The following is a 12,870-nucleotide window of genomic DNA, read 5'->3' as shown; positions in this document are numbered from 1 at the left end:
AACTTTAATAAAGGATAGAGTTGCTAGAAAATATATATATAAAAAAAGAAATTTGTTAATTAATCATATTTAATAACAAAAAAATATAGTTATCAACACCAATGAGTTGATAAGTTCATTAAACGAGGAAAATTCTATTAAGATATTTTAAATTTTTATATTTCTAGAAAAAATAGATTAAGGTCTGGAAATGTTTTTTTTTAAATCATGTTATTTTTTTATTTTTAATCAATTAAATATTAATTTAAGACCTATAATAAACTTATTGAAGTATTTATGATATTTTATTAGATTTTTTAATTAAAATAAAGTCTAAATGCCTTTCTTGGGTATTTAATATATAACCCCGACTTTTCAAGCACTTTTAGTGGTTGGAAAGTTAATCGACAGATAATATGTGTTGTCAATATAGTTTTTTTTTTTTTAACTAATTGAATGTATAATGATAGAATATATATATATATATATGAGATCTAGGTGCATGAGTTCGACATTAACTACTTATATACATCTATTTTTATTTTTTTTATGAAGCAGGTGAAGCCCAGTTACTTGATATGTTTTGATTTTTATTTTTTATATATTTTTTTTATAATTTTAATTTTAATTAATTTAAATAGATTAATTAAAAATATATATTGGGATTTTTTTATTAAATTCTATTCAACTAAGATTAAACTTTTTATATATATATTAACAAACACCTTTTTTGTACAACTTTTCAATATTTTTTTTTGTTTTTTTTAATTATTAATTTGCTTTTCTATGTACATTTAGTTTTATTATTGTATAATTAAATAAAACAATGACTTCAGAGAACAAAGTTGGTAGACCCTCTTAATTTAATAACCTAAACTATATGTTTAATTGGTTAACTTGAATCGATCTAAAATATTATTTTATTAATATTTTTAAATAATATTAAAAAATATTGTCTTGAAAATTTTTTAAAATTAAATTGAGATTTTGCTAGGTGGGACATGTTGTCAATCTAGTTATATAAAATCAATTCTAATCCATATTAATTTGAAACTTAAGTAAAAAAAGAGCTCATGGCGTTAGTTTTTATTGAAATTCATTAAGATATGTTCAATAAAAATATATTTAGGATATTATTTTATTAAATACTAAAATACATTCATAATTTATTTTATTAAATACAATTAATTTTTACTTTATTTTCAAATGAGATCACAACATTCTTTTTTTTTAAATATCAATAAATACTATTTTTTACAACCCTTCATGGTTCCATTTTCTTAAATCTTATTTAATCAATTTCTTGAGAATGTTTTTTTAATTGCTGTGCAATTAAATACCATATGGATTCTAAAAAGTTAAATTACTAAACAATTAACTTGATTATTTGGGTTAAAAATTTGATAGGTTAACCTATCTCATGGATTTAATATATTATCAATTTAATAATAATAATTAAAAAAATACTAAAATGACAACGACTTCATTTTTAAGTTTACACTAGGTTTTAAATAGATTGAGCTGTGTTTGAACTTTTCCAATCAATGGAGTACTTTAAAATCAATGATTAATTTGACATTTGAGCTGGGAAAGAAGTCATGACATGGGGTCTTGCAGGTAAGGGTGAGTTAAATGGGGGCGAGTTAAATAATACTGCCAAAAGCTCTGCAAAGCAGTGTGCAAATGGTGTATCATTCCTATATTTTTAATACATTTGCATAAAACAATTATCATACAATTATTTTTTGTTTAATTTAAAGTTGATGATGCCTTAAAAAAAATATTTTATGGATAAAGAAGGATACCTTTTTTTTTCATATCATCTAAAGTTTTTTTAAAATAATTATTAATATTTTTATTTTTATTTATTATTATCTAATTTTTTTTCCAAAAAACATTATTACACAAAATTGTTTTTTATAACAAATTGAAGGAATAAGTATTTATTTTATTTTTTATTTAAAAAACAGGGATTATAGTAACATATTATTTTATCTTAATAAAATATAAATTATTATTTTTGTTAAAAAATATTAACATGTATTCAAATAAGAAAAAAATAAAATATTAACTTCTAGCTCTGGTTTTCTCAATTATGTTTTTAACTATTATTAACAATCTTTTTTAAGATTTATTGTAGCATGCAATCATCAATTTATTTTATTAAAAATATACATTTAATTATCATTTTATGATTAAAATATTTCTTTCAGTTAAAAAAATTAACATCACCGGTGTAAATTTCAATACGAACCCGCGGCGGGTAAGCTGACCAGTTAAAGACTAAAAACAGAAATCAACAAGAACAAAACCCCTGCATAGCATTGCGAAGAGGGAGAGCAAGCAAAAGAAAGAAGATCTGTTGTTGATTTTTCCTTTTCTTTTTCCAAAAGAAAGTGAATTCTAAAATAAAATAAAAAAACAAAAACAAAAACACAAAACAACCTCGCTCTATCTATGACGATAGTGATGATGGTGGTGATGAGAGTATTAGAAATATAATTGGGAGTTTCATTCTCGTCTTCCGGCTTGCATTCAACAGACAGGTAAAAATATTCTCCTTTTATTTGATGATCTATCTTAGGGTTTTCTCTTTATCTTTTTTATTCCTTAACATAATCCAGCTGCTGCTCAATTCGTCAAATGTTTGCTTTTTTAGGGTTTCCAATTTAGACTATCAAGGCCTAACCTTCCTCCATCTCTGGTCTCTGTTTTTAGAGTTTTGACTATTTTGATCCACTGACTTTTTTTCTTTCCTTTTTAAGCTCAAATGATTAATCCTGCGCTTCTATGCCATCTTCACTTTGTATTAATTTGAAACGCTTTTAGGATGCCAAAGCTTTTAGTAAATAAAAAAAATTTAGCAACTCAGATTCGGGAAAGTTTTTGTCAGTGTTATAATTGAGGACTGAATGGAAGGGGTGTGTTAGCAAAGCTTCAATCTGGGCTTAAAGATATGCTTCTGGAAGCTTGAAATGCAGGAGGTGTGTTTTATTTATTGGAAAAGGTGGGTTTTAGCTGTTATTATCTTTAAGTTAGAAAGTGGGATTGAATTGAGTATTACCTATGTTATTCGATTTTAAGTGTACTAAAAGCTTTTGATAATTTGAAGCATTCTAATCAAATCGGGTCTAACTTCCCCATTTGGTTGATTGATGGGTGCAAGCTAGGCTTCTTATGCTACCTTGATATTATGAATTCTAGTGATTTGAATTTCATTTCTTTTCTCCCATAAAATTCCCATGCATTATGTTTTTTGTTCCTTCCTTGGGCTCATATGTCTCAGTAATTTCAACCTGTGAACATTCGGTTTCTTTTTGGGTTTTGAAAACATCATGTTTAAATTTCAGTTGAGATTGGGGTTGCGCAAATCAATACAGATCCTATTTGAGGGGAAGAGGAGTGAATGCAAGTAATTACTAGGGAAACCTTTCAGAGAGAAAATTTTAAAGTGAGAAATTTCCTTTTTCATGATAGGTGACAAAATATATTAACTTTCATGCATGTTTGAAGCCATATGAAAGTTCTTATCCTTAATATCATCAATAAACACACTGTATCCTCAGAAATGATCCGTCTAGAAAAGGGTGATTGTGGTACACACAAGTTTAAAACTGGCAATGAAAGGGCAAAAAAAACATGTCTTTATTTGCGTGTCTTATCATTGATGAAACAAATCAGTTGAATTCCTGGAAACTTTGTGTGAAAGAGTTCTAAGCAAGAAAATATGATATTTGAAGGAGACAAAAAGGAAACAACCAAATTATGGTCCTGCTGAATTGTGATCTTGCGAAGTAACCTAGAAAGTCCTTCATTGTGATAATTTTGTATAAAATGGTTGCTTTCAAGTCTCTAACTTGCAGTTGGATTATATCATTGCCCTAGACCAATGGTCCTTGCTGAATTTGAGTGCCAGAATCAATTTATACCGTTCATGTTCCACTCGCAAAAATATTGGCATTTATTACTTGCTGTAAGGATGAAGACATGGTTCACCTTGGCTAGGAAGCCATGATTATTGAGAGTTTTTTTTTTCCTTCCCTATGCGTGTTCAATTTCTGAACTTCAAATATCAGAATTTTTTCAGACCATGACTTTATTTGGTTTTTACAGGGGTTTCCTAGTTGAGAGCACAATTTTGAAGATTCATAAGTTTATCATGGATGTCAAAATAATGAGATATTATTTGAGTAGTTGAATTGACAAGCTTGTGGGGTGAAAGGGTACAGTTGCTCATTGTTTCATTTATGTGTTTATCTTTTTCTGTGAATAGGATTAATAAGGGAGAACTGTGTTAGAAACCTAAGACTTCTTAATTTTGTTATCTGTGCCCGAATCCGTTAATTTTTAACAATTAAATGTGATTTTATCAATGTAATCTTAAATGCAATGTCTGTTAACCCCTAGCTGATGTGACAATTAATTGCTTATACCATGATTGGTATGGCATGCGGATAGGCTAACTGTAGAGACACATAATTAATTTCACATTCATAGGGACTGATACTAAGATATAAAATCAAAACTAAAATGATTCTTGCATGTCTGTGCAAATCCTGAAAACTGAAAATTTCCACCTTTCTTCAATGCCTTTACCATCCTGGCAAGGGTTCCAATGGAATAACCATGCTCTTATTAAACATCCATAGCCCCCTTTCTAATCCTCTGACTTTTCTTTTATTTCCTTTCCATGGTACAAGTCCATCAACTCTCATGTTCATCCTTGATCTCAGTCCCATGACAAACCATCCTCCTTTGGAACCATTGCAATTGTTTTTAACACTGAGTGCCACCATAGTCCTATCTTTGACTATCTTTGAGAAACTTTAGGGAGACACTGCAATCTAAATCAAATTTACTCACACCACATACCAGAGCCTCTGAACTGGAAGCAATGAAGCAAAGATAATCAAACTTTCTGTCAATAATAAGGGCCAAGATCATTTTTTTAATTGCAGGGTTACAATTAGATTTTTGTGATTGTTTTTATCTTATTTGGATTTGGTTTAGTACAGTTAATTGCTATGATGTTAATCTTAGGATCAACATTTGGTTGGTTCTTAGAAATTGTAGTTGACAATGCCATGAGATACACGTTGCCAGTATGTTTGACAGGTGTATGGTTTCTTTAGAAGCTTCAGTTGGAGGTTGGAATTTAAAATTAGGTTGGGTGTTAGGCTTTTAATTGGGACATGGACAGATGGTGATACAAGTTGTGATTGTGAAGCATTCAGGGGCATTTAGAATGAGAGATATGCAATTCCAGTTCTTTTTTTGATTTTTATTTTTCGAGATCAGATGACAGATGATGCAATGCCATTAGCTAACTTCGTGTTTAAAAACATTTAGCTTATTTGCATGCCAGATCAGTGATGACATTAATAATTTTGCAGTCAGGTCAACTTGGAGTTACAGGACATCCCATTTAGGAAATACATTGATACAACATTGGTAATTGTGACATTCAGTTGTTACAAAATAAAGTATTAGGACTCAAGTAGAAAAGCTTGAAAAGCTGTAGGACTTACAATGCTGTCATCCTACAATGATAAACATTAGTAAGTTTGTCTCCATCTTGTGTTTTGCTCCAAGAAGCACCTCAATGGAAGTGGCAAGAGAAGTGTTGAGTATTAAAGATTTGATGGAGACATTGCTCTTGATATTGCTAACTAATGTACAAGGAATCATGTAAACATACCTTTGTCATTTGGCTGAATGCTTCATTGAGCAATGATTCTATCAAGTTTTGTGTTGGCATCAATTCTCTCTTTGTTTGGATTGAAATGGCTTGTCACATAATTAATTCATCAATTGAATACCATTTGTACAGCAATAGCTTTTATAACCCTTGCTTTGTGTCACTCTATTTGCATTATCATTGTTTATCCTGGTTAGTTTGGTATGATATTTTCCTTTTTTCTTTGATACAATCTCTGTATTGCCTATTGACATTCATTAGTTGTAGACTTGCAGTAGGGAGTCACTCTCCAATCCGACATCTTTTCTTTCATTTTTATGATCTGAGTAAACTACCTCTAAATATTTAGAAACTAAGAAAGAGTTTCCTAATAGCCAGTTGATTTATGATGAGACAGGTGGATACTGCTTTCTTCATTACTACCACTAGAGTGATAACCTGCTTCAAAGATTGTAGCAGATTTTTTTCTCTTGCTCTGTTCGTGGGTTTTTTTGGATAAGTTTCCTTGTTTACCATATCTAGCTATGACTTTGCTATACCTCGGAGTGCAAAGACCTTGCATGGGGTTTATAAGATTTAGATCCTTTGCTCCATCTTTAAGAATTTTGTTAGCCATCTTTACTTTGTTTTAATGCATTGCATCTTCAGATGTTTGGATTGACTTCCTAATGTAATGATTCTTGATCTGTGATCACATGCTGAGAATGAATCCTTAGTTAACAGGTAACCATGAGAATCCATGCTTTTTTATGGTGAATTGAGTTACACCTCCCTGGACTTCAGTCTTTTGCTTTGTCCCTATAAAACATAATGCTTGAACATGAAAGGTTAGCCATTCAGGCACATACCCCATTTTGTGAGACATTGAATGGTGCACTTCATCCATTGTGTCTCGCTTCATCTTTTTCTAAAGAGCTTTTATTGTTGCCTTCCTACATTAGAACTCTAAAATTTCTCTTAACAAACAAGTACCAGTACAATGAGGTGTCATTTTCTAAACAACCACTATGGCACCTTTACCCCTTCACTTTTTCAGCACAACTTATCTAACACCATGCCTGTTATAGCTTGCTCTATGTTTGGAAGAGACAGTGCCTGACATCTATACTCCTTACCTCCATGTCTTGTCATAGCCTGGAGCATGAAGTATAGAAGTTCATGGAGTTATGTTCTAGGAATCTCACTGTTTCTATTTTTGGAGATCAACTTTGAATGCCCAGAACATTTGAGGGCGGAAAATATCACGACAACCTTTAGTTTTATCCAGCACCATATTTCTTCCCTGATCATGTAGTTTCAGTAGACAAGTGTATCAAAATGCCAAGTTTAAATGACTGATACATAATGAATATACGGCAACTATTGATAATCTTTTCAACCTTTGCATATGTAGCACAATCTGTGCTTTTTTTAGTTCTGATTGAACTCTATGTTTAGCTCTAAAGAGTCTCCACTGTAATGATTTGCTAGTTTAGTGATGGTTCTTTCCTTTTTCTGGTAATGCAGGTGTGATGGAGATATCATTGCTAGAAGTGCTTCTCAAAACCATCTCTACCTTCTTACATTTATCAAAGGATGATAACATCAGTTCTGATCCAGTTCAGAAGTACTACCAGAAGGCAGAAGAGATACTCAAGTTGTTAAAGCCAGTATTTGATGCCATTGTTGATTCTGAAGTAGCTTCTGATGAAGTGCTTAATAAGGATTTTTTAGAATTAGGTCGATCTGTTGATGAATTGAGGGAGATATTTGAGAGCTGGCAACCATTGTCAAGCAAAGTTTATTCTGTAAGTTTTCAGCTATATTTTTGTGATTATAGATGGCATGTTTGTTCTACTCATGGATTTTCAGGGTGGTATCAAAGCTTGCCTTGGTTTAGCCTCTTCATGATTAGTTCCTGTTTGACCTTTTCATATGCTGTTAGCTTATGTAATGATATTGAATCCCTTTCTTTATATTTCTATTACCAACTTGCTGTTAGTCATTGTGACAAAAGGTGGAAATGTAGCACGGATGTTTGAGTTGAAGAATAGCAAAGGTGGAGGGTAGTCACGTTGATAAGAATTTTTTGCTTTGGTTGTTGAAAACAAGATGCTAGGTTGTTGATTTAACAATGACAGATGCAGTGCTGGTGATGACAGTAGTTCATCTGTTCACTGCATTTATTTCATTTCCTGTGACGGTAATTTCATTTATATATAAGATTTTTTTCTCTGGAACTGAAATGCAATAACTGCAAATGCTGGTTAGTAAATGTGCTTGGGGGTCAGGTTGGAGAAAGCTTAAATTTGCAAATAGTGGGAGCTAGCAGTGCCTTGGAACAGGCTTCACTTTGTTTTTAGATTTCTATACCTGTGAAATTCCTGGAAGCATCTATCTGTGGAACTTGATTAGTTGAAGCTTGGGAATTGTTGCCATTGCTGTTATCATCCTCATCCTTCATTCTTGCTGTCATTTCTTCGTACTTTGTTTCTTGAAGTTGAATGCAGGCATTTAATTTATGATATTCATTCATTGAACAATGAAAGTTGAAATCTTGAATTATATGCCTTCATTTAGTTTTCAGCATGAACTATTATCTTCTTTATGTTTGTCATTACTTATGCATAATGTATAGAGCTACTTGCTGAAAATAGGAACAAAAAGATAATGCCAAATGTTCTACCCTTTTAAAATGGTCAGGTTTGTTTTGGTTAAGCTTCTCTTGTACATGGTGTCTAGGTTCTGCAAATTGAATCATTAACATTGAAGATTCGTAATCTGGGCCTGGATAGTTTTCAGCTATTGAAGTCTTCCCATCAACAACTCCCGGATGAATTAAGTTCATCTTCTCTTGAGGTATTTGTCCACAAAATCTTGTTTTAAGCTTGTAGCTATAATGGTTATAGAAATAGCATGCACCTCAGTAAGCTATGAACTAACAATTGAATGCCTCCTGATTGCAGAACCGCATGCAGAAAATTAAGCATTCTGTATATGAGCAAACATCATCCATCATTAAAGAAGCTATAAGTGACCAAGAGGAGGGTGTTGGACCCAGCTCAGAGATCCTGGTGAAAATTGCAGACAGCCTGTGCTTAAGGTCCAATCAGGAGGTTTTGATTGAAGCAGTGGCCCTAGAGAAGATTAAGGAGAATGCTGAGCAAGCTGAGAAAACTGCAGAAGCTGAGTTTATTGATCAAATAATTGCCCTTGTGACTCGCATACATGAATGCCTTGTTCTGATAAAGCAGTCACAGACATCTAGCCCAGTCCCAATACCTGCTGATTTTTGCTGTCCTCTCTCTCTTGAGTTGATGACGGATCCAGTAATTGTGGCATCAGGGCAAACTTATGAGCGGGCATTCATTAAAAACTGGATTGAACTTGGTCTCACTGTGTGTCCCAAGACACGGCAGACTCTGGCTCACACTAATCTCATACCTAATTACACTGTAAAGGCATTGATTGCAAATTGGTGTGAGTCAAACAATGTGAAGCTTCCTGATCCCATAAAGTCCATGAGTTTCAATCAGCCCTCACCACTTCTCGTGCATGTAGAGTCTATTGCATCCAGGGATTCACATGTTCTTCCTCATTTGAGGGAAAACCAACCATTGTCTCCTGAGTCAAATCGGTCTGCTGGTTCACCTGGTAGGAGCATGATCTCTTCCAGTGGAATCCATAGAGAGGGAAGTTCTCCGCTGCATCCCTGTTCTACTTCTGAGGGTTCCTTGTCAGGTGCAGTTGGAAATGGCCAGGGTTTGGATATTGCAAGAATATCATTAATGAGTTCTGAAGAAAGGTCAGGTAACTCAGAAGAGAGGTATTTGAATTCAGTTTGCCACCATTCTGCATCACCATCTAGAAATGAAGTTTCAACTGCTGTTAGAGCTGATGGTCTGCTATCTCAGAACCACAACAGAAGTGCATCAGCCTCCAGTGCACTTGCTCATGCAGCTTTTCCTCAAGGAGCATCAGGAGATGCCAATGAATCAACAGAGTTCTCAAACCATTTTACTTCCTACAGCAGTGATACTTCTGGGGAGGTGAAGCCAGAGCCACAGGCATCTTCTACCTTGAACACCCCGCACAGAGAACCTGAGTTCCCATCCTTTTTGGTTGATACACGGTCTCGAAGCCAAACAGCTTGGCGCCGGCCTTCTGATAGGCTTGTGCCAAGGATAGTTTCTTCTCCGGCTATTGAAACAAATGCTGATCTTGCTGGCATTGAAATGGAAGTTCGGAAGCTGGTTGAGGACTTGAGGAGCACTTCAATTGATATTCAAAGAGACACAACAGCTAAACTGAGGCTACTTGCTAAGCACAATATGGATAACCGGATTGTTATAGCAAATTGTGGGGCCATTAGCTTGTTGGTTAATTTGCTCTGCTCAACAGACAAAAAAATCCAGGAAAATGCTGTCACAGCACTTCTTAACTTATCAATAAATGATAACAACAAAACAGCAATTGCAAATGCAGATGCTATTGAGCCCCTGATTCATGTCCTCAAAACAGGAAGCCCTGAGGCTAAAGAGAATTCGGCTGCCACTCTCTTTAGCCTCTCTGTGATTGAGGATAACAAGGTCAGAATTGGAAGGTCTGGGGCAATTGGACCACTGGTTGATTTACTGGGTAATGGGACTCCAAGGGGGAAGAAGGATGCAGCCACAGCTTTGTTTAATTTGTCAATATTTCATGAAAACAAGGCCCGAATTGTAGAAGCTGGTGCTGTTAAACATCTTGTGGACTTGATGGACCCGGCAGCTGGGATGGTTGATAAGGCGGTTGCTGTTTTGGCAAATCTTGCGACAATTCCCGAGGGAAGGAATGCCATTGGTCAGGAGAGTGGGATCCCTGTTCTGGTTGAGGTCGTTGAGTTGGGTTCTGCAAGAGGGAAGGAAAATGCAGCCGCTGCTCTCTTGCAGCTTTGCACGAATAATAGTAGGTTTTGCCACATGGTGCTCCAAGAAGGTGCTGTCCCGCCATTAGTGGCATTGTCTCAGTCTGGCACTCCAAGGGCTAAGGAAAAGGTACAAGGTTGAAGATGCTTTTCTACCTTCATCTCTTTTCTGGAAGATTATGATAACGAGTTTTTGGTTGCTTGCAGGCGCAGTCCCTTCTTAGCTACTTCAGAAACCAACGGCATGGTAATGCTGGAAGGGCTTAATATGAGACGGACAACCTGTCAATGCGATCCAAGGTTTTGATTCAAGTTCTATACATAATGTGTACATTTGATGTTGCAAATAATGCATATGAAGGTTTTGCGGGTTGGATTTTTTAAATGATTTGTAGAGAATTGATTTATGGGAGGGCATGATTGAGGCCTCTTGTGAAAAACTTCTTACATGTGAATTTGGAAAGAAAATATACCTGTGAATTGTCTTTGCAGAGAGCCTGAGCAATGCGATTATAGATGGTGATCCATGTTATTTCAGTGATGTCATGACGAATTCATGACTGCTTTCTGTGCGAGTGATGTTGGTGTAACTGTTGTCGAAGCACCAGATTGTTTTGCATAAAAAATTCTTCCCATTTAAGTGGGGGAACTCTTTCCACAATTTTCAATCTAGTTTTTAGAACCCACGATATTTGGCAGCGAATTTTCCAAGCACTTGGAATTTTGACATTATTGCAGTTCAAATTGCCAATTGCCACGAGGTTAGGGAGTCCAATGAAGCGAGATGTGCTTCGCTTGTCTTCTGTCTGCATGAAGGTTGAGTCCTCAATTAATAGAATCAAGATCATGTGCACTCTTGTTTAGGGTTTACTCATATCCCCGTGATGCTATTTATGGTCAGGTTGAAGGTTTTCCTGTCTGTGTATGATAGAACCAATGACGGGGTAGGGGGTGAAATAGCCTTTTCATGGATTTATTCATTATTTTAGAATTGTTTAGTGATTAATTGATCTTTTCATAAATTTTTACTAGTTAAATTACTTGGTTATCTTCAAAAGCAATAATAATAATGATAATAATAATAATTTTAATCTATGTTTTTCTTAAAAAAAATTTACTACCCGTCCAACCAAAAAATTTTAGGCTTGGCTTCATGAACATATTAGTAATTTCACATTGGGTTATTTAATTATATGTATATATATATATGTGAAAAGGCTGCTGGTGTGTTTGTGGAACTTGTCAGCAAGTGAGCCACTTCGTTATTTTAAATAGCGCGTGTGGGGGCTTGAAAAAAAACAAAGAGGTTTTCTTGGTGTTTTTTGATTTATCACGGTGAGGTTTACAAGAATTCTTTTTAGTTTGGTGGTGTTTGATTATTATTATTTTGTCTTTTTTTTTTTATCTTTGATTTTCATGCTTAGTCTTGCAACACATCAACTCTTTAATTTATTTTTTCTAAATATTTCATTTTTTCTTTTTTAATTACATTTTTTATTTGAATTAATTTATTGAATTGAAAAAAATATTTCTATTATTTTTTAATTTAGAATTTAGATTTGATCTTTATTTTATTGATTGTTATTTATTTTAATTGAGATATTTTTTTAAATTAATTTTTTTTACGATTTCATTATATTAATATTTTAGATTTAATTCTTATTTTTTATTGTTATTTTTTTTATCTTGGCAAGTTTTCTAAATTGATATTTTTTTATTTTATTCTTCAACATTAAATTGAGCTTCTTAATGAGAGTTTAGTATTTAATGGGCAGGTTTAAAATATTTGTCTAGATTTATTTGTTTTTTTTTTCATGTTTTAAATTCATGTTTTTTTATTTTATTCTTTAACATTTAATTTAATTGGATATTGAGTTTCATAATTTTTTGTTGTTGTTCTATATAGGATTTTTCACTGATTTTAAAAATTACTCAGGTTATCTTGAGTTTTATTTTTTGTTTTTTTATTAGATTTAACTCTTTTTAAAGAATATTTTTTAATTTAATTAAATTAATTTCTCAATATTTGTTTTAAACATATATTGTTTAGTATGTCACCTTCTTCATTTTTTTAAAGTTGCTTTAAAATATCCACAAGAAAAAAAATTATTATTTATTTCAAATTCATATATTTTTTATATATTTTAATATTTGATTTGTTAGGGGATTGAACTCTATTTTTTTAGAAGAATTTTTACTAATTTTAAAAATAAATCAGGTTATTTGAAGTTTTTTTTATTCATTAATTTATTAAAGATGTCATTAATCGTTACATATACAGTTGATAATTTAAATTTTTAACTTACTG

The 12,870-nt window shown here is 32.9% G+C and overlaps 1 protein-coding gene across 5 annotated transcripts; it reads left to right on the top strand.

Annotated features, from left to right (window-relative positions):
* The first annotated feature begins 2,425 nt into the window (after positions 1 to 2,425).
* Positions 2,426 to 11,100, top strand: LOC105113906 (U-box domain-containing protein 4-like). 5 transcript variants are annotated; one of them, XM_011010266.1, is made up of 6 exons: positions 2,426 to 2,525; positions 4,093 to 4,200; positions 7,181 to 7,464; positions 8,399 to 8,515; positions 8,623 to 10,692; positions 10,770 to 11,099. In XM_011010266.1, exons 3-6 carry the CDS (start codon positions 7,189 to 7,191, stop codon positions 10,827 to 10,829), a joined length of 2,523 nt encoding a protein of 840 aa, XP_011008568.1. In that variant the 5' UTR covers positions 2,426 to 2,525; positions 4,093 to 4,200; positions 7,181 to 7,188; the 3' UTR covers positions 10,830 to 11,099. The 5 variants fall into 5 exon arrangements, with proteins under 5 accessions (XP_011008568.1, XP_011008567.1, XP_011008565.1 ...); XM_011010263.1 differs by lacking the exon at positions 2,426 to 2,525 and adding an exon at positions 3,346 to 3,430; XM_011010265.1 differs by lacking the exon at positions 4,093 to 4,200 and having other exon boundaries at positions 2,429 to 2,525; positions 7,184 to 7,464.
* The last annotated feature ends 1,770 nt before the right edge of the window (positions 11,101 to 12,870 follow it).

Source organism: Populus euphratica, unplaced genomic scaffold, assembly GCF_000495115.2.
Source record: "Populus euphratica unplaced genomic scaffold, PopEup_1.0 scaffold465.1, whole genome shotgun sequence".
Taxonomy (NCBI): Eukaryota; Viridiplantae; Streptophyta; class Magnoliopsida; order Malpighiales; family Salicaceae; genus Populus; species Populus euphratica.
The sequence above is the reverse complement of the archived record's forward strand: the minus strand, read 5'-3'. Positions and strand labels throughout refer to the sequence as shown.